At 26.9% G+C, this 24,529-nt stretch overlaps 2 protein-coding genes across 2 annotated transcripts in view; one reads left to right on the top strand and one right to left on the bottom strand.

The window, feature by feature from the left end:
* The window catches only part of LOC112595203 (potassium voltage-gated channel protein eag), a 203,580-nt gene that overhangs the window by 76,077 nt on the left and 102,974 nt on the right, over nucleotides 1-24,529 (top strand). The window contains 1 exon segment of the mRNA XM_025340329.1: nucleotides 17,112-17,224. The gene's annotated coding sequence lies outside the window, so the exon portion shown is untranslated.
* Nucleotides 13,616-17,414, bottom strand: LOC112595204 (vegetative cell wall protein gp1-like). The gene is made up of 2 exons (XM_025340330.1): nucleotides 17,287-17,414; nucleotides 13,616-15,734 (listed from the first exon to the last, which is right to left on the bottom strand). Exons 1-2 carry the CDS (start codon nucleotides 17,302-17,304, stop codon nucleotides 13,698-13,700), a joined length of 2,055 nt encoding a protein of 684 aa, XP_025196115.1. The 5' UTR covers nucleotides 17,305-17,414; the 3' UTR covers nucleotides 13,616-13,697.

Below are 24,529 nucleotides of genomic sequence, written 5' to 3'. Positions count from 1 at the left end.
TCAAAAAAATAGAATTAAGTGGAGATTTACAGTTAAATCATATCCTTAAAATATATTGTCTGATAAAATTGAAACAGTAATTTTAAAATCTAACTATAATTGATGTGTGTATTAATTGATTATATAACTATAAATAACTAATAAGTTTTAATAAGTATTTTAAAATGCTTTGAGCGCAATCGGTATATAAAATAGTAATTTTAAGCGCAATTGGTAAACTACCAGCCCCACTTCTCACAATCTAAAGCGGGAGAGGGGTTATTGAGTTTTTTTTCACATAAAGTATACTTGCAGCTTTCTAACGTACAACACTCGTAAGAATGTATGTTTGACTGGCACCTACACAACTGGGCAATCAAAGGGATTATATTTGAACACAGATAATAAATTATTTTTCATAAATGACCATCGTCTGGAAAGTTCTTCAGTCGGACTGTGTATATTATTATTATTTGTTTTACAACTACAGCAAAAGTCTAGTTAATTATTCAACGTTTGTTTTGAATAATATCCTCAAGTTTCGGTAAATGAATAGAATTCCGTATAATAAATCTATATATATATTATATAGGTATATATGCATAATAAAAATCATATTAACTTAACAGGTGACTACGTATTTTCACCTTATATAATTATTTATCATATTATATACTTAAACACGACTGGTTCGTGTGTTAGATTTGATTGCACCAATCGGTTAATAAACATGAGTTTGTATGATATCATGTGAGTTCGATGATTAACATTTCTGTACTATACATATTATATACATATAACCAAGATATTTTAGATTTTGCATAATAACAATCTGCCTATACCAAAATGTTTATACCGTGTATCATTGTATATTTATAAATATAAAAATACAAAACTAATAGAATTATATATTTTTTTTATTTTTATCCTTATTATTAACCTAGCCTAGCGTATAGGAAATATAAGCAATTAAAAACAATGCAATTACGCATTTGTGGATATTATATTTATCCAAAAATCTATTAAATTCAAAATAATGTAGATACTAATGTATTGTAAATATATTTTAGATCGTTGTAAAGATTATTGTTTATTTTATTTTTATTTTTACATGAAAATAACAGAAGAAATATATGTTTTCAAGTATATCTTCAAAATAAAATACGGTATAAAAATATTGACATTAAAATTTCAGTAAAATTAATCATACGATTGTTTATTATTTATCAAACTAATTTTTTTAACGGTTTCTTACTTTTATTTTATTTTATCAAACAAATTTTGTTATGGGTTGAGCATTATGAATAATTGTGTATAAAATTGATATTTCACACAGTTTGATATTTATTTCATATTTATTGGAATACCTGCAAACATTTATCAGACGGTGTTTTGTATAAGCAATTATGGTACATGTCACAGATGTCTTGTATTAGCATTTGAATAGTTGTAGAAAACCATGTTTTTTCATTGCAAGCGACACCATTATAATTTGATATTCATTCAAGTGCAAATTGTTTTATCTTAATCTAATTATTTAAACGTAATTTCGTTATTTCTATATTCATTGTCTATTCAATTTCTATATCTTCTGATCTCGTCACCGTTCTTGTATTCGTCGTTGTCGTTTCTTGAACAAGTGGTAATAAAACCTGGGAATCTTACGTTTTTACGAATAATTATTTTCGATACTTAATATATTTTTAAAACTTAATACCTACGTTATTATTTACTACATGATTTATATTTTATCTTATCTAGATAATTCTCAATTTATTTATATTTATCTTTATCTGGATAAAATTCTAGTTATCTATGAGTACCTACCTATCTAAATAATTTATTTTTATGGGCTAAAAAGAAAAATTAAAATTAAAAATATTATTTTTTCAAATTTAAGCTTTTTGTATTGTTAAATCCGAGAATAACTTTTTATATGTTCTAGTGAATAAACTATTTTATGTTTTATCTTAAAATGTTTTAAATTATATATATATATAAATGTTTTCCTAATATCTATACCTATATTACTAAATATTTGCAAAATCAATGAAATTATTTGATATTTATATAGATAAAATGTAGTGTAGGTAATTATATTTTTATCTTTATCTAGATTACTCATTAATTATCTATTCCCAACACTATTCAAAGGCTATATTAATACAATTTTTTGTTATTATACTGTTATAATTATTATTTTTATGATGGTTTTTATATTGGCAAACATTTAATCTATAAAAAAAATATTATGAAGATTTGTATTAGTTTACAGTAGATTTTGACGCAGGTATTCCTATCTCATTTCCACGCGATTGCCTGCCGTTGCTTATTATAATCTATGTATATATTTAGGTTTCGCCGATAAATTATTAATGATGCAAAATTAAATCGGTAAGCAGTCAAGAAATGTAAGGCCGTTTGAACGCCAAACTTATGGTTTATGTATATTATTATTATTTAATAACGATCTACGAAATTACTAAAACACCGTAAATTGTACACATTATATATATATATATATATATATATATATAAACAGAAGTTGTATCAAAATTTATGAAATTAAAAAAATAAAATATGTTTTCAATTTTATAAATTTTATAAATCATCAGTTTATATTATCTTTTTTAGTATTATTATTTTTAGATTCTATATAGTGTTACATTTTCAAGTAATCAAGTAGTAGATTGAATTAAATTTGTTCACGAATCAAAGTTTTGGGTTCGTTGGAAACAAATATTAATCCACAAAACTTAGATTATTGTAAGGGAATTAGATTTGGTATACCAATTAATTCTAAAACGATATCGGTATATATAGGTAATATTATTGGCTACGAATATGATAGTTAGTATAGGTATGTCAATATTAATTACAATTAATGTAGGTATTGTGATATTATTTCAGTGATTTTTCGAAAAACTAAAATATGTTATAGTAAAATAAGTTTTTATAAAAATGAATAATGTTTTATGTAATTCTAAATCTTTACTATTGGAGCTTACAACACAAGAATGTAGGTTTTGTTGAATGAAAATATATAATGTTGTACGTGGATCAAAGAAAAAAACAGTACGTGATTTACTCATTCAAGGTATTTGAAAATATTATTTTTCATATTTTAAGTATTTTTGAAGATAAATTATAAATATTTTAGTTATTTGAATAACGATATTCATTTTTCATTTTATATTTTATTTTTAACTGATATTATTGACAAATTCCAATTTTAATCAAGTAAGTATACATTAAAAGTATGATTAATATTATAAACTTTTAACATTCAAATAATCAAAATAAAGATTAAAAATAAAAAATAATTAATAATTTTAATTATTTAAGCCATGATAATTTACTTCTTCTCCGTATTTAATAAGACTGAAAAATATGAAAAAATCATTAACGAATACTCTTTATAGTTATTACTTATTATGTTAGGATTTTTGGGCCAAAACTCTTAAGGTATTTTATAAATTAAGATTTATATTTTCTAGTTACAAAAAATATATTTACAGAAGTTCTAAGTAAAATATTAAAATATCTTAGTCAGATTAATACACACAGACTCACCAACACATTAGTAGCATATTTTTATACTGCTTACAGTAGGACTTTAAAATACTTAAAAATATAATGCTATCAGAATTTAAACACAACAGGAGTATTTATATTTTATAAGAGGTTGGATAGGTGTTGAAATATTATTTACGAATATGTCTTACTCATAAAACAGTGTAGTAGAAAATTGCAACCGTATTTTTTCGAATTACAAGATTACTAGAAGATAAGACTTTTAATATGTGTACAATACGCACAAATATTAACTGACTTAAAATATTTTAACTATGCATTTAAATTATTTAAATTATAATTTTTTGGAATTTTTAATTATATTTAAAAAAAACTTAGATTATCTGTTTTATCTTAAGATCTATAAAACTATTTATTATTTATTAGATTTAGATTAAGATTTATACATTAAAATTTTCAAAATAGTCAATGTACCTACAGTATAACAAGAATGATTCATTTTTTGAAAAAAAATTATAAATTAATTCTACAATAGAATACTCTTCAAATAGTATCGCAATGTTTTAAATCAATATTTTAAAATATGATAATATGGTCGAAAATTTGAAAAATCAAAATTCAAATAAATCAATAAACGTCCGATAAAATAGGAGTAAGCAAGTTTGGTAAATCGGCTCGAGTGTATGTATATACGGCTTAAATTGATGTGTACATTGTAATGTGGGACGCGTGGCATTTGACGGAAGAGTAAACAAAATATTAATAATATTTGTGCGCATATAAGACCGATGGTGGATAAAGGTCACGTCACTTCTCGAAATAATGGCGCTTGTAACGTCGTACACTCGTATGCTATTATTATTGTACATCAGTCGATCAGTCGCCGGAAGCGTTGTTATAATAATATATGATATGACAATATTTTTTCGGCTTGTTTTTCTCTGTCTGTATGTATACTTATACTTATTTGTATATATACTTTTTGTTTTCGAAATTATTTTTTTGGCAACCACAGTTTTTGTTGTTTCTTCTATAATTACATATACATTAGTTCTTATTTCTGCCGGAGAACACTGCCATTAATCGATCGAATGAGCTTCTAGCGATATCTCAAATAGGATATTGATGTTAATAGAAAACTTAAATTATCAATTTTCAAAATGGAAGAAGAAAAATATTTCTAAAATATTCGAATCTGTTCTATTACTGGTATATCAGTACAGTAAGTACACATTATATTTACTGACTATACAGTGTTATCTATTGTTTTAGACTTTTACTACATGAGATTTATTTTTATATGTTCTGTACTAAAAACCAACACATAATTATGTTTAAAGCTTTAAACAAAGAAATGAATATATTGATTTTACAATGATATATGTGTGGTTTTTTTTTAGTGTAGTAGTCGATAAAATGCTTCAGTTTTAACTTTGAAGGTTTTTTTGGATAGTAATTTAATATGGTTTGTACTTTAAACAGGTACAAATAAAAAATTCCTAATACTTATTTTTATAATCGAGAAAAATATTTAAAAAAATTAAGTAAAGTAAAACGAGAATTTTTTTATTATTAAAATAATATTGTTTTGTAACCATATTTACCATTATTTAGATAGTATTCGTTGTTCAGAATCGTTTTTCATTGTATACAATGAAAAATGGGTTATCATTTAATTTAAATTTTACAAAATCCATTATAATGATTTACTTAATAAAGAATTCCACTCGACCTCTAATATACAGCAAAGCGATACCTACCTTTTTTAAATTATTATTTTGAAGCTATTACCTAAAATTCTAAAATTTTATAAATAATACACCACTATAGAACTACAGCTGCATATATAGCTCATATCAGCTGCAGAAAGTCTCATGTATCTGTGACAAAAAATGGAAAATATTGATAACTTTGAGCTTCGATATCCTACTAGTTATTTAATTCATGCACAACAAAATAAATAACTAAAGCTTAAAAATGGTAGACACATTTTACGTATGGATGTAATATAATCATACGACTGTAGTTAAATCGAATTTTTACAGTCAATTTGTCAATGATTTATGTTGCTATTATATTGGAATGTATTTTATAGTATTTAATTGGTAAATAAAATCGTGATGTATATTGTCTTCATATTGTAGAGCTAGACTATAATAAACGCATTAAAAAATCGTTTGTCAATAGAATATATTTTTTTTTTTTATACAAAAGTAATTATTAGAGTCTATATTTATTAAAGAATCAATAAGCGGATCAAAGTAGCTGCATTTGCGTATAAATATCCTAAGAAATAAATTGCGTTGCACTATTTTGTGCTGTTCTAAAATATAATAATGTGTACAATATAAATAAAAATAAAAAATAAAAATACGAATAAGCGCTATAAATAGTGACGCTAAAACGACAGCCGACTTCTTTAAAATACCATTGCGAGAGTGAAAAATGAGTGCACCACTTGTTAATACAAATGTTCAACCAAAAAATGTCAATTTTAACAGTATATAATATTCTATTTTTCTTGTTCAATAAACTTTACTTACACAAAGTACCTGCTCGATTGATTAAGGTCAATGTGCATTATATATTATTACATTACAGTTATATAGGTACTATTATTATAATTTGAAGTCATTTCTTATCATATTTTTTTATTGTTATTGTTGTTTGGTATTTTATTTTTATGAATTTCAGAATACGTTTATAATTTCGTATTTTGAAACAGAATATTTTACTAAAAAATGAATAAGAAATATAATTTATTTTTTCAAAATGTAGTTTTACAGTGACTTCAAATTACCTAAAAAATATATTTATACAGCATTTTATACTTTCCGAGAAAATAAAATATTAATAATTGAATTATATAAGTAATACATTTATATGAAAACAATATAGTTCTTAACTAAAATAATCACCTAGTGTGTACATTTATTATAACAATCAAACATTGTTGGTTCGATTTTGATAGTAATATTTATTTTTGTTAATCTATTGTGATAATTGTATTTTATTAATTTTTGTAAGCAAACATTTCTTCTGCTATTAACGTGAGATGTTCATAATAATTATTATGCATTTATCGTATTAAAAAAATAGCATATAAAGCATATATCACTATGTGGTTGTTTTTAATATTAAAAAGTGTTAGACATTAATACAATTTGTATGTTTTTTAATAGAGTATATATACCTATATGACTCCTTTGAAGGTTCATTTATGACTTCCTAGGCACGTCGAACATACAAACGATATTGCCATGTTAGCTGAAGGAGATGGGTGTTCTCTTATTTTTTATATAATCGCAGCAGTCCATGAATAGAAGCGAACGATATTAATAACAATGTAGAGTATTGCGTATGATCAATACACGTCACAAAGTAAAAGAAAATTCTATATTTTATACGATTATTGTTCCTTATACAAAATACGTTTATACATCCTTTGTAATTTATTGTAAAATTATTATCATATAGTTCACTAGCAAAAATGGTGTTTCTAAAAACTGTTTTCTTCGATGCTGTAATGATGGACTATTATTGCTTATATGGAGATTGACTGAGTATAATGCTGAGTAGGTAATGAAGACGATACTTAGAATAATAACCCTAAAGTTAATTGCTAAAAAAGTATAAAATTCCAAATAAAATAATTGATAATAAAATATAAATAAATTCAAAGAAAACTATGTTCTCTTTTTAACTCCAGGCTTGCAGTTTATGTTTTTATAAAATATAATTTTTTTTTCAATTGCAACCCATATAGCATGTAGATTTAAAAAATATTAATTTATATATTGCTAAAATAATTTAAGATTATAATAAAATTATAAATTTCCTAATTTTTTTTTTTTATTGACCAATCATTATTATGGAATATAATATAATCAAACTAGAATCAAAATCTGGATGAAAACGGATAAGACACAAATTATCATCAATATAATAATTATTAACATTTTTGATTTTAAAAACTTATATAATATTACTGAATAATAAAAAACTGTATAATTTCTGACATTATTAGTGACTTAAATGGATCATCCATATATGTTAAAATATTTGTACGTTTAATTTTTTAACGTAGTACCTATACAGTTTATAAAAGTATAATAATATATTCCTGCTATAGTGTTATACTGTCACACGCGTATGCACCTTTTCAGTTTCGTGTTTCGGGTCAATGTTGTTCGAAGTTTTCACATGGATTTTGATTTAAAAAAATAAGTATACTTAAAATATGATATTGTGTCGTTGGTGTTTGGATTTTTTTGAATGTCATAATAATACTATACAAGCAAACACCACCATGGTGTACATTGAGCGAGTTTTGTTAGGTAAACGTGCACAGCAAAAAGTTTACCTCACTTAGTTAAAAAAACGTTAAAACGTTATCTGTAAAAAAATTTTCGTGGTTGAGACAGCAGTGATAAACATGAAAAATATATACACATGAATGGTTGCAGGTGGATCATATTACTCGTATTTGTTATAATACAAACTTTTGTGTGTTGGTTACCTACTTTATTGTTATTATTTTTATTGTCATCGCCGTGTACGTTATTATAAAAAACTAACCGTATAAATTGACATGCCCCATCGTCAAAAAATGTTATTTCTATTTGCAATTCATTAAACTTGTAAGAAATTATAAGAAGTTTTCCTGTTTGTTCTAGACGATAGTTGGTGTAAACTGCGATCGTATTATTATATATATATATATATATTACCTGTTTTGTTAACTTTAAACTATTTTGAATCACTTTTATTCAATATTACAATAATTCAACTTAAAAGCTGTTTCTTAAGTAAATACCATATCACACAAATGATTCATTTTAAATTAAAATATCAAAAACAAATTGAGATACGAACCTATATAAATCACAGACATAATTGTAAACAGAAAACATGATATTTTTTAAATATACTTTAATATCAAAATTAACAGAACTAGACGTCTGTAAAACTGAGCTCAAATTTGCTACGTGCACACGACCGCAAGATAGAGACAACATTTTTTCAACAAAACAATAAATTAAAGTATAATATTGTAAATGACCTAAAAATATCTAAAAACTGTACTAAAATGTCTTTGTGCGAATTGTTCAACGAAAACATAAAGCGACTTATTTAATAGGGTTAGCTTAACGTTATACCGTATCCTCGTTGCCATTGTTCGAACTAATATGTTATACGCTAATATTTTAAATGATTCAATCCTTTTTTATATGTCATATATGAAGTGATAAAATTTTTGAGATATTTTTAGCACTTTTCTAAATTTATTAACTAGGTATTTTTTTATCGATAATCAACGGCTTTGATTGATTATAATACTGTTATAATAATATTATATTATATTAAAATATTAAACATACAACTGCAGAACTGCATCGGAAATCAAATATAGATCGATCTTGTGTAAATTGCAAGAGAGTGTGTTTATGTTTTTATTACTACTATTATTATTTAAAATGCTTTTCTGCTATTAATCATCTAGTTTTTAACCATATTTTCTTTGACGATTTTTAAAAAAAAAATATTAATAAGAATTTAATTTAAAAATTAAATTTTTAAACTTAACTAACATTGTGCGGCTTCCACTCGATATAAGTTTTGAGCACATCAATGTTTAGTGATAATGTCTAAGAGAAAAATTAACAAGTAATTTTCTTAAATAAAAGCGATAGAAATATATGTGTACCTATATTTTGTTTTTGTCGTAAGAATTAAATGTGTAACTTTTCCGTAATTTATCACGATTATTATAATTGGTAATAAATATATACATATATACACTTAAAATATTTATATAATACAAAGTTATAGGCTAAAGATAATTAAAATATAACTTCAAAATTTAAAATACATAGGCCCTGGTTCTTACATTGATTCTTTCGTTTCGCTTGCGACTTTAGTACGACGATACTATCATACACCCGATTTGGTATTATTATTATTATTATTTATAACGTTAGACGAACATGAAAACATGGGTGAATACAACGTGGATGAATAATGCATACGACTTTAATGCAGTATCGCACCCGCGATCGCGAGAGCGGTTGCTCACGCAGATGTTGTGTTTGTGTATACGTATAAAATAATAATATGATGGAACGACGACGATGATGATGCAGCGGTGTGTAGATTAGGAAAAGGATGAGGTGGCGGTAGATAAACTTTGTGGGGTCCTGAGAGCCACGAAAGAAACTATGAGATAGGTTTTGAGAGATGAGAAGAAAAAAAATCAGCGATTCCTCTCAAGCTAGGTGCGACCCGTTGGCAATCTACTACAGAGTATTGCGTCTCATTATAATAAATATTATATAGGTTCTGATGAGATGGTGTATTACGGGATTTTGCGAAATGTTTCGTGCAAAAACAAGACGCCGAAACACCCGGTGAAAATCGCATTTATATGTGCAAGCTACAGTATAACAACATGGAAATCGATCATATCCATGAGGATAGAGAAGAAGAACCACCTCCGCGTTTGTAACTTAATAATGTTATAATTGAATGTATCGTCCAATATCCTCAGGAGAAAAATATAAAAAACCTTGCTGAAAGTTTATTTAAAGTATGAAATAGTTCAGCAAAAATTTAAACTAATAAGTTCACAAACTTGTTAGTCAATTTCCCCACCATGCATTTGTTCAGTTCAAGTTTATCAGGGGCAAATTGACTTAAAGTTATTTTGTATTTTAAAAATTCGATAAGCTTTTTATTGCCTTAACGGTTGTGTCAAAATTTAATAATTAATATTAATTAATAAATTAATAACAAATTAATTTTTTTTTCAAATTGGTAAAAATAAGCATTATTAATCTATTTAAAAAAATACAGTACTTTTGAATAAATACAAGATTATTATAGCTTAGCGTCTAATGACTTTTATGATGTAATTTAGATCACAAATAAAATATTTTGTGAAAATTACTTAAATAAGTTTTTTTTTTCGGTACTTAATAATTATTATCGATTATTTTAAGAAATTAATTTGTAACAATTATATTACCATCACATGACCAGATAATGAGGTCATAATATAATATTAAAAATAATTATCGTGTTTAAAACGTGTAATATTATTTTGTTTATTACATCTGGGCAAAGTGGCCGCCGGGGAAACAATATTTTCGACCATCCCACTACATAATTCATCACATTATAGAATGTATAAAGTCCGGAAAATGCCAAACATTGTCGGGGGCACTCAATCCTTGTTTTCTCTCAAAAATAATATATTATTATACGAGCCGAAACAGCAAGAATGGTACTTTTATTAATATATATATATATATATACGCATGTCTGGGTGGCGTAGAGAGAGGTGTATGGGTCAATGCATTATCGAAGAGGTTGTTTGAAATATAAATGATTGCGGAAAGCTTCGACCCTCGTCTAACGGATAAAAAGTCAAAATGACCGTAAAATTTAAATTCAGATATTGGTGTATTACGACGGTTTTCCTTGAGGGGCGAAAGTACGCCGTCGCAGCCGCCAAATTCCGAATTCCTTATACGTTTAAAATCCATCCCTGGGGAAGTATATACGTATATATGTTTCTAAAAATTGTATCCAAGAGACTAAAAGGTTTCTACATTCATTTGTTATAAAAGAAAAATGAAAATATTATCTCGCGGAACCCACGCGAATTGTATTATTTCACTCTGTTTTGGAAGTGATATCATACGAGAGGTATAATGTTACAATATTATAATATGTAAAGTCCACCGACACGAATCTGTGTAGAATATTCTACGACGTAGAATACCGCGTGCAACGAGTAGATGATGAAAGCATCTCATCGTGGCTGTCCATTTATAGACACGTGTTGTTTATCCGACAAAATCAAATAATTATATTAGTGCGTACGAGTTAGGTCACAGACACTACAGTACATAAAGCTATACAGTTCTACACGAGTTGGACCGCGAAACGTTTCTCAATAAATACTGTACGGCAAACACCATGATATTGTATCGACTGTCAACTGACGTCGTTGGTTTACCATAAGACTATTAGGTACTTACATGATTTTGACGCACTTTTTTTAATCAGATGTTTGCCAATAATATAAAAGTAAAATATTTGATATTTTAAATGCATTAAAGATCATCATTGGGGCCAGGATTTATATGCAATAAGAAATTGTAAAATATGCATTTGATTTATTAAAAATATGCAAAATATACAATTAATATTATATATACATATGCCAAAAATGTGAAATATACACTAAAAAAAAAATTCTGCGTTTTAAAATTAGTTAAATAATATTCTTAACTATTCACGCTATTCAAATGTATTACACAAAACTATTACACGGTGTTTTAAATTTTCAAAATTGAACGGTCTTTTGTTTGACCTTAATATAGGTATACCTTCAATAAGTATTTTTGAACAGCGTCAATACATATTGTGGTAAATATACCATAAAATATGCATTAATATGCATTTTGTCTAAAGTTTTTAAAAATATGTAAAATACAATCATCATCATGAGGTGATTCGTGAACAATACATACAAAAGCAATAATCAGAAGTTTCAAAAAAAAAAAAAAAAATATACTGTTGCATATAAATCCTAGCCCTATTCATCATTATTGTTATTCCTACCGTTAAAATATGTCTATCTCGGAACTTTATAAAGAGTATTTGACGCAGTCGTGTACGTTTAACATACGTACCACTCATAGCACCAGCAACTGTGGTGTGTAAGTGTTTATCGATCGGTTGAATTTAATATTAATATTTATTATTTTTTTTTTTTATATGCAAAAATGAAAATGCATTATTACAACGCTTTGTAAATATTATTACACATAGGGCACATCGTAAAGAATTTGATTTTATCATATAACCTATAACCCCTACCCGTCATTAAATAAATGTGTCACTGACAAATATTTTAGTACGGAACGTTTTCATGAAATTATAAACATTCAACATGTTTTAGCATATATTTGTCAAATATTCAGGTTAATCTGTCATAAAATATTATTAAAAAAAAAAAAAAAATATATATATATATTAATAAAAAAAAAAAAAAATAACTTAATTAAAATTAAATGTACTCTAATAGAAAAATAATATAGCTGATAAATGCTGCATTCCTTTTTAAAATAGTTTTCCAGTAATTTTAAAATAAAATATGACTTGTCAATAATAATATTTTTCTAAACATAAAACAATAATAACATTATGCAATTTTATAATCCAGGGGTCTCCAAACTTTTTTTATCTGAGGGCCACATAAAATAAAAAAAGCTCTTAGCGGGCTAAAATGTATGAATACATTTAATTTTCGTATATAATTTATACATTACATCTAATACAGCTGATAATTGCTCGTGCGCGCGATAACGACTATGAAAACTAGGTATATATATTTTTAGAATATTTTCCGTTATTTGGCGGCCCAGTGAAAACTTATTCGGGGGCTGAATTCGGCCCGCGGGCCGTAGTTTGGAGACCCCTGTTATAATCAATTATATATCTATAAAAGTTTTAAAATAATATATCTAAAATACCAATTGATAGACAAATAATAGTAATAAAAATAGTTGTAGGTATAAAATAGTAATTCTTTTGTTGAAAATTCCCCAAAGTTTAACTCCAAATTGGAGTGATGGTAGAAATTTTCTCTTTTATATGCTTCAATACACCGAGTGTACGATTGGTTGATTATTATTTTTAATATTGAACTCGAAATAGGAACAATATCGCTTTTTTTCTTAGGACGTGGTTAACGGATATTATTTTTTTTTTATTTTTATTTTTTTTTTTTTTTTTGTCACGGAACCACCTATTATATTTTCAAAACAAACATACGGTTTGGCTGTTTTGAAAGTAATTGGCACTGTAAATAAACTTCCGTTTGCATTTCTGTTCACACCAGTAAACACACACACAGAATACCTCGAAAAAGTAAACACCGTAGAAATTGGTTTTCATAAATAAACGTTAGGCGAGCGCGGTGGTATTAATTCGATAGTAAGGTGTTTTTTTTAAAGTAAGGATCACATAATCACCAAATAAAGCAACTACTATATAATAATTATATGTATTCTTATTATACAGGGAACGTGTTTATTAAAATATAATAATATGATATAGCATAGCTTTTATGAAAAGTAAATAATATAACATTGTAATATAAACATTTCGAAGATTTATTTCTTCCCAACTTCAAGATTATCGGTCTGCTGAGACTCAGCGGTGGCTGACGTTCCGACAGAAACTTGCTGGGCAACTTTTTCAAAGTCAGACGATTCGTATTGAGGTGAGGATGATGGTGCTGTGTATCCAGCTGTTGAAGACGGGACAGGAGTTGAGAAACTGTAGAATGATTTCTGTCCTAAACCATACGATCCATTCTCTTGAGCAAGATCTGATCCAGCATATTCAGATCTGATATAGTTAGATCCAGCATAATCAGATTCAGTTTTTCCAGAACTAGCTGCCGAATACGGGACGGGAGTTGAAGAACCATAGAACGATTGTTGCCCGAAACCATATGATCCATTTTCCTGAGTTAGACCTGATCCGGCATATTCAGATTTGATATAGTTAGATCCAGCATAATCAGATTCAATCTTTCCAGATCCAGACCCAAAAGAAGATTGGTAGAGAAAATTGTCGGTGGCTGGAGCAGCGGTTGATCCGGAAGCATATGACTTATATGATTCTTGCTGCACGACGATCGGTGACTGTTGATAATAATGGACAGTGGCAAAACGTTGAGCTGGCGTTTGGACGGGTACCGGGACCTTGACTTCGTACGGCACAGCTACAGGATACGGAACCTTCTTTTCAACTGGATACGGCACTGGCCTGTCGACGTTCACGGGTACCTTGACTTGAACAGGGACTGGGACATTGACTGGCACTTCGTACTTCACCGGATACGGAATCCGCTTTTCGACGGGATATGGAACTGGTTTTTCGACTGGATACGGTACTGGCTTCTCGACAGCATATGGAACTGGGCGTTCGACGGCAACAGGGTATGGCACAGGTTTTTCAACTGGATACGGACGGTCGACGTTAACGCGAACTGGATAAGGTACCGGTTTCTCGACCGCATATGGCACTGGTTTTTCATACGGCACACTTACTGGATATGGTCGGTCAATGGGCACGCGGACCTCGTACGGTATTGGTTTATCAACTGGATATGGGACACGTTTCTCTACTTCAACTGGATACGGACTCGGAACGGGCACAGCTCGATCAACTTGTACGCGAACTGCGTACGGGACGTGCTTCTCGACAGTTACTTGGTACGGATGAGGAACCCGCACAAATACTGGATACGGGATACGCTTCTCAATTTGGACGTAGTAGGGTACTGGTACTTCTCGGTTGATGGTTATCTCGTGATTCGGAGATGGTGCAGAATATCCTTTGTACTGAGCGAAAGAACTTCCCTGCGAGAACGTGAATTGAGATGGGGAGGGCTGGAATCCAATCGTGGCAATAGATTTAGCTGAAACTATTGGATCAGAAGGCAAACCACTATACGCCAATGGTACAGAAGTGGACTGAGAGTATGATGCGGCGATTGATTTGAACGAGTTTTCCGGTGTGGATGATGAAGCGCTGTATTCTAGTGGAGCAGGAGTGGTTTGGAATCCAAACGTGGCGAAGGGTTTGACTGAAGCTACTTGGGAAGAAGATGAATCACTAAGTGCGAATGATGCAGGGGTGGACTGGGATTCAACCGAGAATGTAGATGGAGTGGATTGGGAGTAGAACGTGGCAATGGATTTGAACGAGTCCTCCGGTGCTGATGATGGACTACTGTATGTTAAGGGGGTTGATGTAGATTGCACTGAACTGAATTCAAACGGTGCAGGAGTAGGGTGAATACTGTCCGAGAATAAAGATGATGCAGACGACGAACCGCTGTACGCAAATGGTACGGGGGTAGATTGCAGCGATTTGAACACAAACGGAGCAGGCGTTGGTTGAGTTCCGTATTTAAATGGAGCCAAAGTAGATGAAGTGCTAAAGGACTTGTCACCTAACGGAAATGCGGATGGGTAGGAGTAAGCCACATTTGCATAACCATCGGTCGCTGACGCAACATCGCCAAAGTCTTTCGTTTTTTGAGATTCTGTTTTATGGCATGGCTTGGCGTTTTTCAGATGAACAACGTCTGCGAATGCGCTGGATACAACAATAAATGTTAGGACGGCTACTTGAAACTGAAAAAAAAATGTAAGATTAGCTTAGACCTAGACATTTGCATTTGTTTGTAAAATATAGTCTCAATAAAATTACGTCAATTGATGAGTACACAGAGTATTTTATAAATATAATTACTTTATATTTTAAAGAAATCTCAATTTGTACTAAACACCTCATAATTATTATTAGGTTTTTTCTATATTTTTTTTTAAATTGCCCAATTATTATATATTATAATATTATGACCATTTTAGATAATTGAACTACTTATGCTACTATCAATTTTTAAACCATAATAACATTATGTTTATAAAACGATTTATAATTAGGTATTTTTATTATTTTTTATTTCTTCAATCAACTAATAAAAATAAAAATAATTGTATCTACTATAGTACTTTTTTTTTCTGTCTATTATTATTTTAATATAATGGAATATAATTTAATTATTTTAAGAATACATATTAAGATTTAAAATTACAAATTGATTGTACCAAATAACATAATTAACTATGTCATATATTTTTTTAATTAAATGAATGTATAGAAAAAACAAAAACATTTCCAACTTAAATAAGTTGAATTAAATAATAATATAGTGTAATACTTAAATAATTATAAGAATACTATCAACAGTTATATTTTTGAAATAAGTTTGTAAATAAATTTTAAGCAATTTATAAAATAAACTATCTTAAACGTTACATTATATTAATACTAAGACCTGAAATGTAATGTCCTAAACAATTTCAAAAAATACTTGTATGCTCTTAAGATTAAAAATATCGTATGTATATAACGTACATATTTTTTTAATTATAAGAATGTTTAAAAAAAATATGTTTTATTAAATTAAAAAAAAATCGCAAGAATGCATAATTTCAATAACTTTTAATCTGAAAAATGTTATTTTCTGTACTACACGCGCGTGATCTCGATTTTTACGTCGAATAGATGATTCATTAAAAAAATTAAAATGAATGAATAATAATAATTTATTAGCACTTTATAAATTTACTTTACAAAGAAAACATTTAAAAAAAAAACTTGATGTCAGTATTAGAATATACTAAAACCCTTAAAATGTTTCAAAATATTAATAAAACAACAATGTTTTGAAATTGAAAAATAAAAAAAAAGTCTAAGCTTAATTCAAGGATACATAAAACATACGTACGAGCATTATCTTATAAATTGAGTATTGTCTTACTTCGGGCGTTTCGGCAAACAATATAAAGTGTATCGAAATCTCAATCTTATATATTATGTATCATCACATTGTATTTAAAAGTAATCTATTTTCATAGTGATATAATCACAATACAAACGGCAAAGATAAAAAATATATTACACACGTATAATTTGATGTTAATTTTTTAAATTTTTCTTTTTAGATAAAAGGGAAACAAAATAGTTTTCTGTTGTTGTCGTCCATTTGATCGGCGTATCATCTCTTAAGAATATTCGGGAACAAAACACGGCATCGAGCGAAGCGTCCAATAGTTGAGTAAGTAATTATTTCAATTAAAATAACATTTATAGATAGTATAGTTATATTATAGTACTCACCACAATTGTGGTAGCCATCGTGAACTTAGTTTTCGATCAGTTTGTTCATCGATCGAGTCACTGCAGTTACCAGCTACAACTGCTGCAGGACGACGATAATAGTGCACTGTACTCTTACGATTATTGCGTTTTACTGTATATATAATAACTTCAGAGGTTTCAGCGCATCTTTTCATATATTGTCTCCCAAAAACCAGTAATTCAAGATAAATGAATGTTATTTTTTTTAAATTCTCTACTAATCTTGTTATAGGTTACAATAGTAATAATAATAATAATAATAATAATAATAATATGTAGACATATACATTATAAATTCTTATCACTTGTCGTTTTCTTATTTATTTTTAATTTTTTTTTTTTATTGTTTATACCAGGGTTTGCAAACGTTACATTTAATAAAAAAACGATCAAAATTTGTAAACTTTATTATGACGGAAAACAATAAACATAAATAATTAAATAACACAAAAAAAAAAACGTTATATACAGCATATACATTAAATAAAATATTTAATTTCCAATTATTTAATAGTTATAAATTATAATTTATAAGATATATTTAAAATTTTATTTCTAAATAACGATAAACGCTAAAGTTGAATAACGTTTAAATTCTGAATAATGATAACATTAAAATTTGCATAACGTTTTAATTGTAAATAACATAATATATTAATTTTTTTTCAAAGGTAAGTCCTGGTTTAAGCTCATTACTATACAAACGCTTGAAAAAAAGAAATACATTTTTCAATTTTTAATTTCTTAAAATTTCTGGTAAGGTTTTTGACATATAAAATCGAACATTGTATTTATAGTTAATAATTAGTTATATTAATATAATACACAGTACATTTTTATGTGGAGTTGAGCAGAGTAAGGTGTCTCAAAATATCTTAGACTTTGATTTATTATTTATAACAACCAAAGCTAACTATTAATTTGAGGCTAGAAATCTAATTTTAATGTAGCTGTGTATCAAAAATCTAAGAAAAATATTTGTATAGTATATTATGAGATTTAAAATTTTGTAAAGTATTGTAAAATATTAATAATTAAGTATATTTTTCAAAAAATGTCTATTCTAATAATTTTAAATTATGTAAAATAATAAATGTTTTTAACAAATACGATTGATCCATTTTTTTGTTAAATATATATCTGTGGTTTTTTCTTCTTATTTATGTAATATTTTATGTTTTTTACTATGAAAATTTCTCAGTTGGTGAGATGCGTTTCCAAAAACCGGTTATTTGCACTGTATTAATTCGGTTACGTCTCTTAAGTTGTTGCATAATCTCTCACGTCGCCGTACTGTAATGTTTCGGCTTTCAATCTCGTCGACTTTCCTTTGATATTCGAACGTTTTACGATTATATTATTATATCATATTACACCAATCCAATATTATTTTTATAAATTACAGTGAAAAATTTAATTTTTAAAATTCATACCTATAGTCTGGACTAGACTGTTAATTAGTGCCTCAATTGCTATATTTTTTTTTGTTAATTTAACACATGTTTTAAATATTTTTAGTTAATTATTTAACTAAATTATATGTGCTATTGTTGTTGTTCTTTGTTGATTGGGGTTGCTCTATGCATTGCCTGATGACTTATTTGTACTGTTAATAGTTATCGTCCTAATTATTATAGATTTCATATCGAATTTTCGTAAAATGAATAAACTACAAACCAATAATAAAAAGTTATATTTAATTTAATTAAATAAAGAAATTAAAAAAAAAAATAAAAAATACTTTTTCAATATGTTCCTTACTTAATATTAATGACTCATGTCAATATTTTGAATCATATTTTACGTAGATTATACATCGTTTTTTGAATTTCTGTGTGATAAATAATAATATAATATTTCATATTGCTTTAAAATGATACATGTCTCAAGCTGTATTTTACATCACACACATAATAATTACACCTACCATTGATCGTGCTTGTGAGTTGTGGTATTCACTTATTAATTTGTTGTTGCGCTACAATTCGATTATGAACGCAATTTTATGAAGGATTTTATCTTTGACTTTTAAAAGTCGGCTTTTGTGTACATACCCTATTTCACACATCATGTCATGATTGTGACATATAAATGTATTATGAACATCTCAAGATTTTTTTTAAATTCACAGTTCGCTGAGTTTTTATAATATTCATTATTTTGAAAACGCTGCAATCGTATTAAAAAATAAATAAAAATATGAATAATTTTCATCTTCTTTTTGACGTGAAAAGAGTAACAGTACCGAACACTGCACTTTTTGTATACGTACGTATACATCGAATACAATTAAAAGTTGTTAAAGGTCCCTTCTTGCAGTTTTGGTCAATAACTACTCATTCTAATTCCAACTGTATGAAGTAACACCCTACTGATTTTTATTCTAAAAAAAAAATAAAAATAAAATAAAAAAAATTAAACTCTTCAAAACGTGTACGAGTGAGTGGCCAAGTTTTTTTTTATTTTCTTCTTTGAACATGCGTCATGCGTATGTAAAATATAATAAAGTTTAAAAATTAAAGCGTTTAAAAAATGTTGAGGTAAAACATTTGTTTATTTAAAAGTAATTATGAAAAAAAAAAATCTTCAATCATTCCCTTATAAATATTACAAAGAACTTAAATAGTTCTTACAGAATCGTAATTGAAGTAAAGTACTATTAGTGTAATTAATTAGAATCATCCAATTAAGCGAAAATAAAACATTTTTTCACGATCACAAAATATATTATCTACATACATAATAGTCTCCTATAATTAATTTACCAGGGATACAACCAATATTGTATAGGTAGGTACTTATTATTATTATTATTTTTGTAAGAATGGTATAATCAAAAAAACTTATTAGTTATTTCTATCAGATTACAGTGAAACCTTTAAATACAGGACACTCTTGATTGCCGTAATTTTGTCCGTTATTTAGAGGTGTCCGATATTCAGAGGGAAAGAGGTAAATTCTTAAATATAACTCGGAGAAATTAATAATTACACATATACATAATTTATTATTTACATCATGTATTAATTTAATATTTATAATAATGATATTTGAATGCATTATACATTTGTATTATTTTAATGCAAATATTAATTGTATATATTAATATCTAAAATTATGATATGTAGGTACCTATTATGTATTGTATTTGAAAAAATAAGTAAAAATATAAACAAAAATAATTTTAAAATAAAAATATTATTATTTATAATTATTGAAATAATCAGTTACTTTTGCTTGGTTAAGATCTTGATGCATAGTAACCCAACCTAACACGTCTGAATATGATGGAATCACAAACACAATTAAATACGAGTGGCATAACTTCATAAAATATAATCTAGAAAAATGATTTCATCGACGCGATATAATTGACGGATAAGATAAACTATAACAGTATAATGATTTATAATACCTAGTTGAAAGTTTAGGTTAAATTGGCATTTCACAATTTATCTATTCTAACAATAATAATTGCCAAAGTCAAAATTAAATTGCAATAAAAGTGTCCGGTATTTAGGGGCTTTTCTGTATGAAAGTAGTGAACATTTCCCCATATCCACAAAAATATCTGTTATTTGAAGGTGTCTGTTTTTAGAAGTGTCCTTTAAAGGTTTCACTGAATTTATCATTTCTTTTCTTTTTTTATTGAAAATTTAAAAAAAAAAATAAATTTTACATTCTTTGATTAACATAGTTCTTTCTTGCGTGGTGATGAAGTCTGCCCTTCTCGGTGTGCCACTGACATTTACTATATCTACACTAATGATAATTTATCAGTAACATACAACGACATAAGTAGACCATAAAGCATAATTTGGAATCTGTATTAAATACGACTCACAAAGTTTTTTAAAATCAATCGTTTAGTATTATGTGTAAAAATAAAATAAAAACGTGGTAGATATTCAATTGGTGCGCGTAAACGCTACACTCACGATCCGTTTTTTATACCATTGTCATTGCCAGAACTCGATATTTAAATGTATTGCACTTCGTTTTTGATTTATTCAGACGCTTAATGTATTGTTATTATTATTATTATTATATAGCGGTATAGTCAAAGTCAGCAAACAATTCACGTGGATGAAATATTTTCTCTCGTTATTATGTGCTACATTGCTGGATTTTTTCAAGATTACCTTACACATTTTTAAAACATACATTGTTATCGTAAAAAAATGCAACTCATGTTTTTTTTTTTTTTTTAATACTATTACGACTAGTGAGTGTTGCCCTATCTTTAAAAATTAAATGTTTATATTTATTTCCTATATAATATTATGCATAGTCTTGCGTTATTATTATTATTATTATTATAGCAGTAAAGAACGACAAAATGTATTCAAAATAGATCACAAACATTTTCTAAGCAGCAGACATTCATTAGTAAAATAATTATTTTTTATTTACTGTTTGCGCTTTTTCGTTTTTTTTTTTTTTTACGAATATTATGCTTTACAAAAAACTAGAATTCTGTAAATAACAATAATATCCAATCATAAATTTCATAAGTAGTAATTTTTATGTCTCGTTGACATTTGATCATTTGGAATATTATTCAAAATATTATAATTTAATGATCTAAATATTGTTGTGCACCACATAATTATACCATTAAATTTTAATAGAAGTCAGACATGTAAAATAAAATATCGACTTTAGTCGTGTATTTTCTTTATTTCTTAGTTATTTTTGTATTACAACGCTTTGAATTTGTTCACTGCTTTACATTAATAAACGGGTTTTGAGTATTGATCAACTTTCGAAATATTCGTTTTCTAAATAACTAAAGTGATTTTATTAATATAACAATATAATGTATTAAAATATATAATTTTTCGTTTTATTCAATTGCCTAACTATGTTTTCCTTCTATGTATTTATGTATTTTCATCAGGATTTATTATGTGGATCAATAAGCTGAATTTCATTGCAAAAGATTCAATAATATAATCTCGATTATCATCATATTTTTATTAGAATTTAATGCATATTAGTGAATTATTTAAGTCATCAATTGATATCGGTCTTATTAAAAAAAAAAAAAAAATAAATATATTATTTATAACAAGAACGCATAACCATATATATCTCACCATGTAGGTACTTGAAAATAACCAAATATTATTGTTTTCACTTATAGTTTTTATAATTTTTAAAATTATTATTTCTAATAATATAGCTTATTTTCAATGATTTATTTATGTACATATTTAGTAGGCTTATCACTTTATTGTTTTTCTTTTAGCTAGTAGACTCGTAATGATTTTATGTTTTGGAATATAAAGGTATTTTTTTTTTTTTTTTTTTTTTTTAACTCGTTTATTGAATTTGATTTAACAAAAGCAAGAATACATCATCTTCAAATTTAATTTTTCTCTGTTGCATTTAAATTTTTTTTTTTAGTAGTTGATAAGAGAAAGTAAAATATTTTTAAAAGAAATTTTTTCCGAGTATTTGTATAACTATCTGAATTCTTAGCTAAACCACCTAATATTATATTGGCTATAACTTAATACTTATAATAAAAGAACAAATTTTTATTTTTAAACTTTTTGCTTACTCACTTTCCAGTTGTTTTGTGGCAATTATGACGCATGCGTGTTCTTTGTAAGAAATATTTTTGTAAGAATACATATGATTTAAAATAATATTATCATAACAATTTACAATATTATAAGTCATACCATTTGACTAGTTATACCATATATATATATATATATATATATATATATATATATATATAATTATGCGATGATATGATAGTTTCATAATTTTGTGAATATTTTAAGTAGGTAAATTAATATTTAGAGTTTGCACGTTGCTTTTCACTTTATATTCGAGTCGGCTATAATACAATTACAACATAATACCTATATAGAATCTTGTTTCTCGATATTTTTATACACGTCTTAAAACACTAATATGTATATATAAATAGTACCTTCTCCATTATACACTGCATCAATGATGATGATGTAATAACTGAATTTAAATAATATTATTATTTTTCGAAAATTCAGTATACGAGTATATAGATGATATGCACGTTATTATGACATCGGATCAATTATGATATCTTATGAATTGAAATTCACATAATATAATATTTAGTTTTACATTCAGTTCAATATAATATATGTTAAAAATATTATATGCGTAAAAATAACACGCCAATCATGATAATATATCATGGATTATTTAGTTATATAGTTCTATTACGGTCTACGGTGTCTTGACATTTTCACGTGTTCTTGTGACGTTGCCAAATAAGATTCTTGACTAATAAAATGCATATGATTCATTTATTCATTTAACCGATTAAACAATAAAGGGAATTTTAAAAATATAATTTAACTTAGATAAAAATAAAAATAGTCAAATTAATAAACAAAAAGTGATTAATAATTTACTGACATCCAATTGAATCTTAAAAATATAATCATCGTTAGTATTCTAATTTTTTGAATTGCTTATTGTGTCTATTTCACCCGTTTTGGAAATGACCTAATTTAATTTAATACCTGTATCCCAAAAATATCGATAAATGGCCCCCGTAAAAAATATGTGATTCAATTAGCAATTCTTTGTTGATTTTTCTCATTAAAAATGCTGTAAATCCATTAAATATCGTAGTCCTAAAAAATGCATTGGTAACAAATCGATTTCTGACGCAGTTCTTGTAAACGTAACCATAATAATTTATGTGGGTAGGCCGAAATGACAAAACACAATTAAGGCTCTTAAAAAAAAATGTTAATACGTGTTTTGTGCTGACTTTATGTAACGGTTGAAATGGATTATGTATATAGACGAAATTGAAACAGGATGAAAACAGGAAAGCTAGCCTAATGAGTGACGACAGAATTATTAGTGATGTTGAAATAGTAAAATAATATAATATAACCTGTCACGATCATTATTACTTGTCCATATCCCAAGGTCGTTAATAAGACATCATCGTATTTGTCGTGACCGCTTTTAATGGAATGTATTTGGGAAAATGATGAATACGCTCAGACGAGGTTTTCCGAGTGCATCCCATAATAACCTTTATAATGCCCTGAGTGCGTCTTGAATAAGGTAGATACCGGATAGATCCTGAGAAAAAATAAATTAAACATTGTTTTAATGCGTTCAAGTTCATATAGAACTACCAAATGTACACCATAAAAATATTTTAATTTACACATAGCAATTTTAATTTTAGGAGTGTGCA

This window comes from Melanaphis sacchari, unplaced genomic scaffold (assembly GCF_002803265.2).
Source record: "Melanaphis sacchari strain LSU unplaced genomic scaffold, SCAv2.0 Contig261_pilon_pilon, whole genome shotgun sequence".
NCBI lineage: Eukaryota > Metazoa > Arthropoda > Insecta > Hemiptera > Aphididae > Melanaphis > Melanaphis sacchari.
The sequence above is the reverse complement of the archived record's forward strand: the minus strand, read 5'-3'. Positions and strand labels throughout refer to the sequence as shown.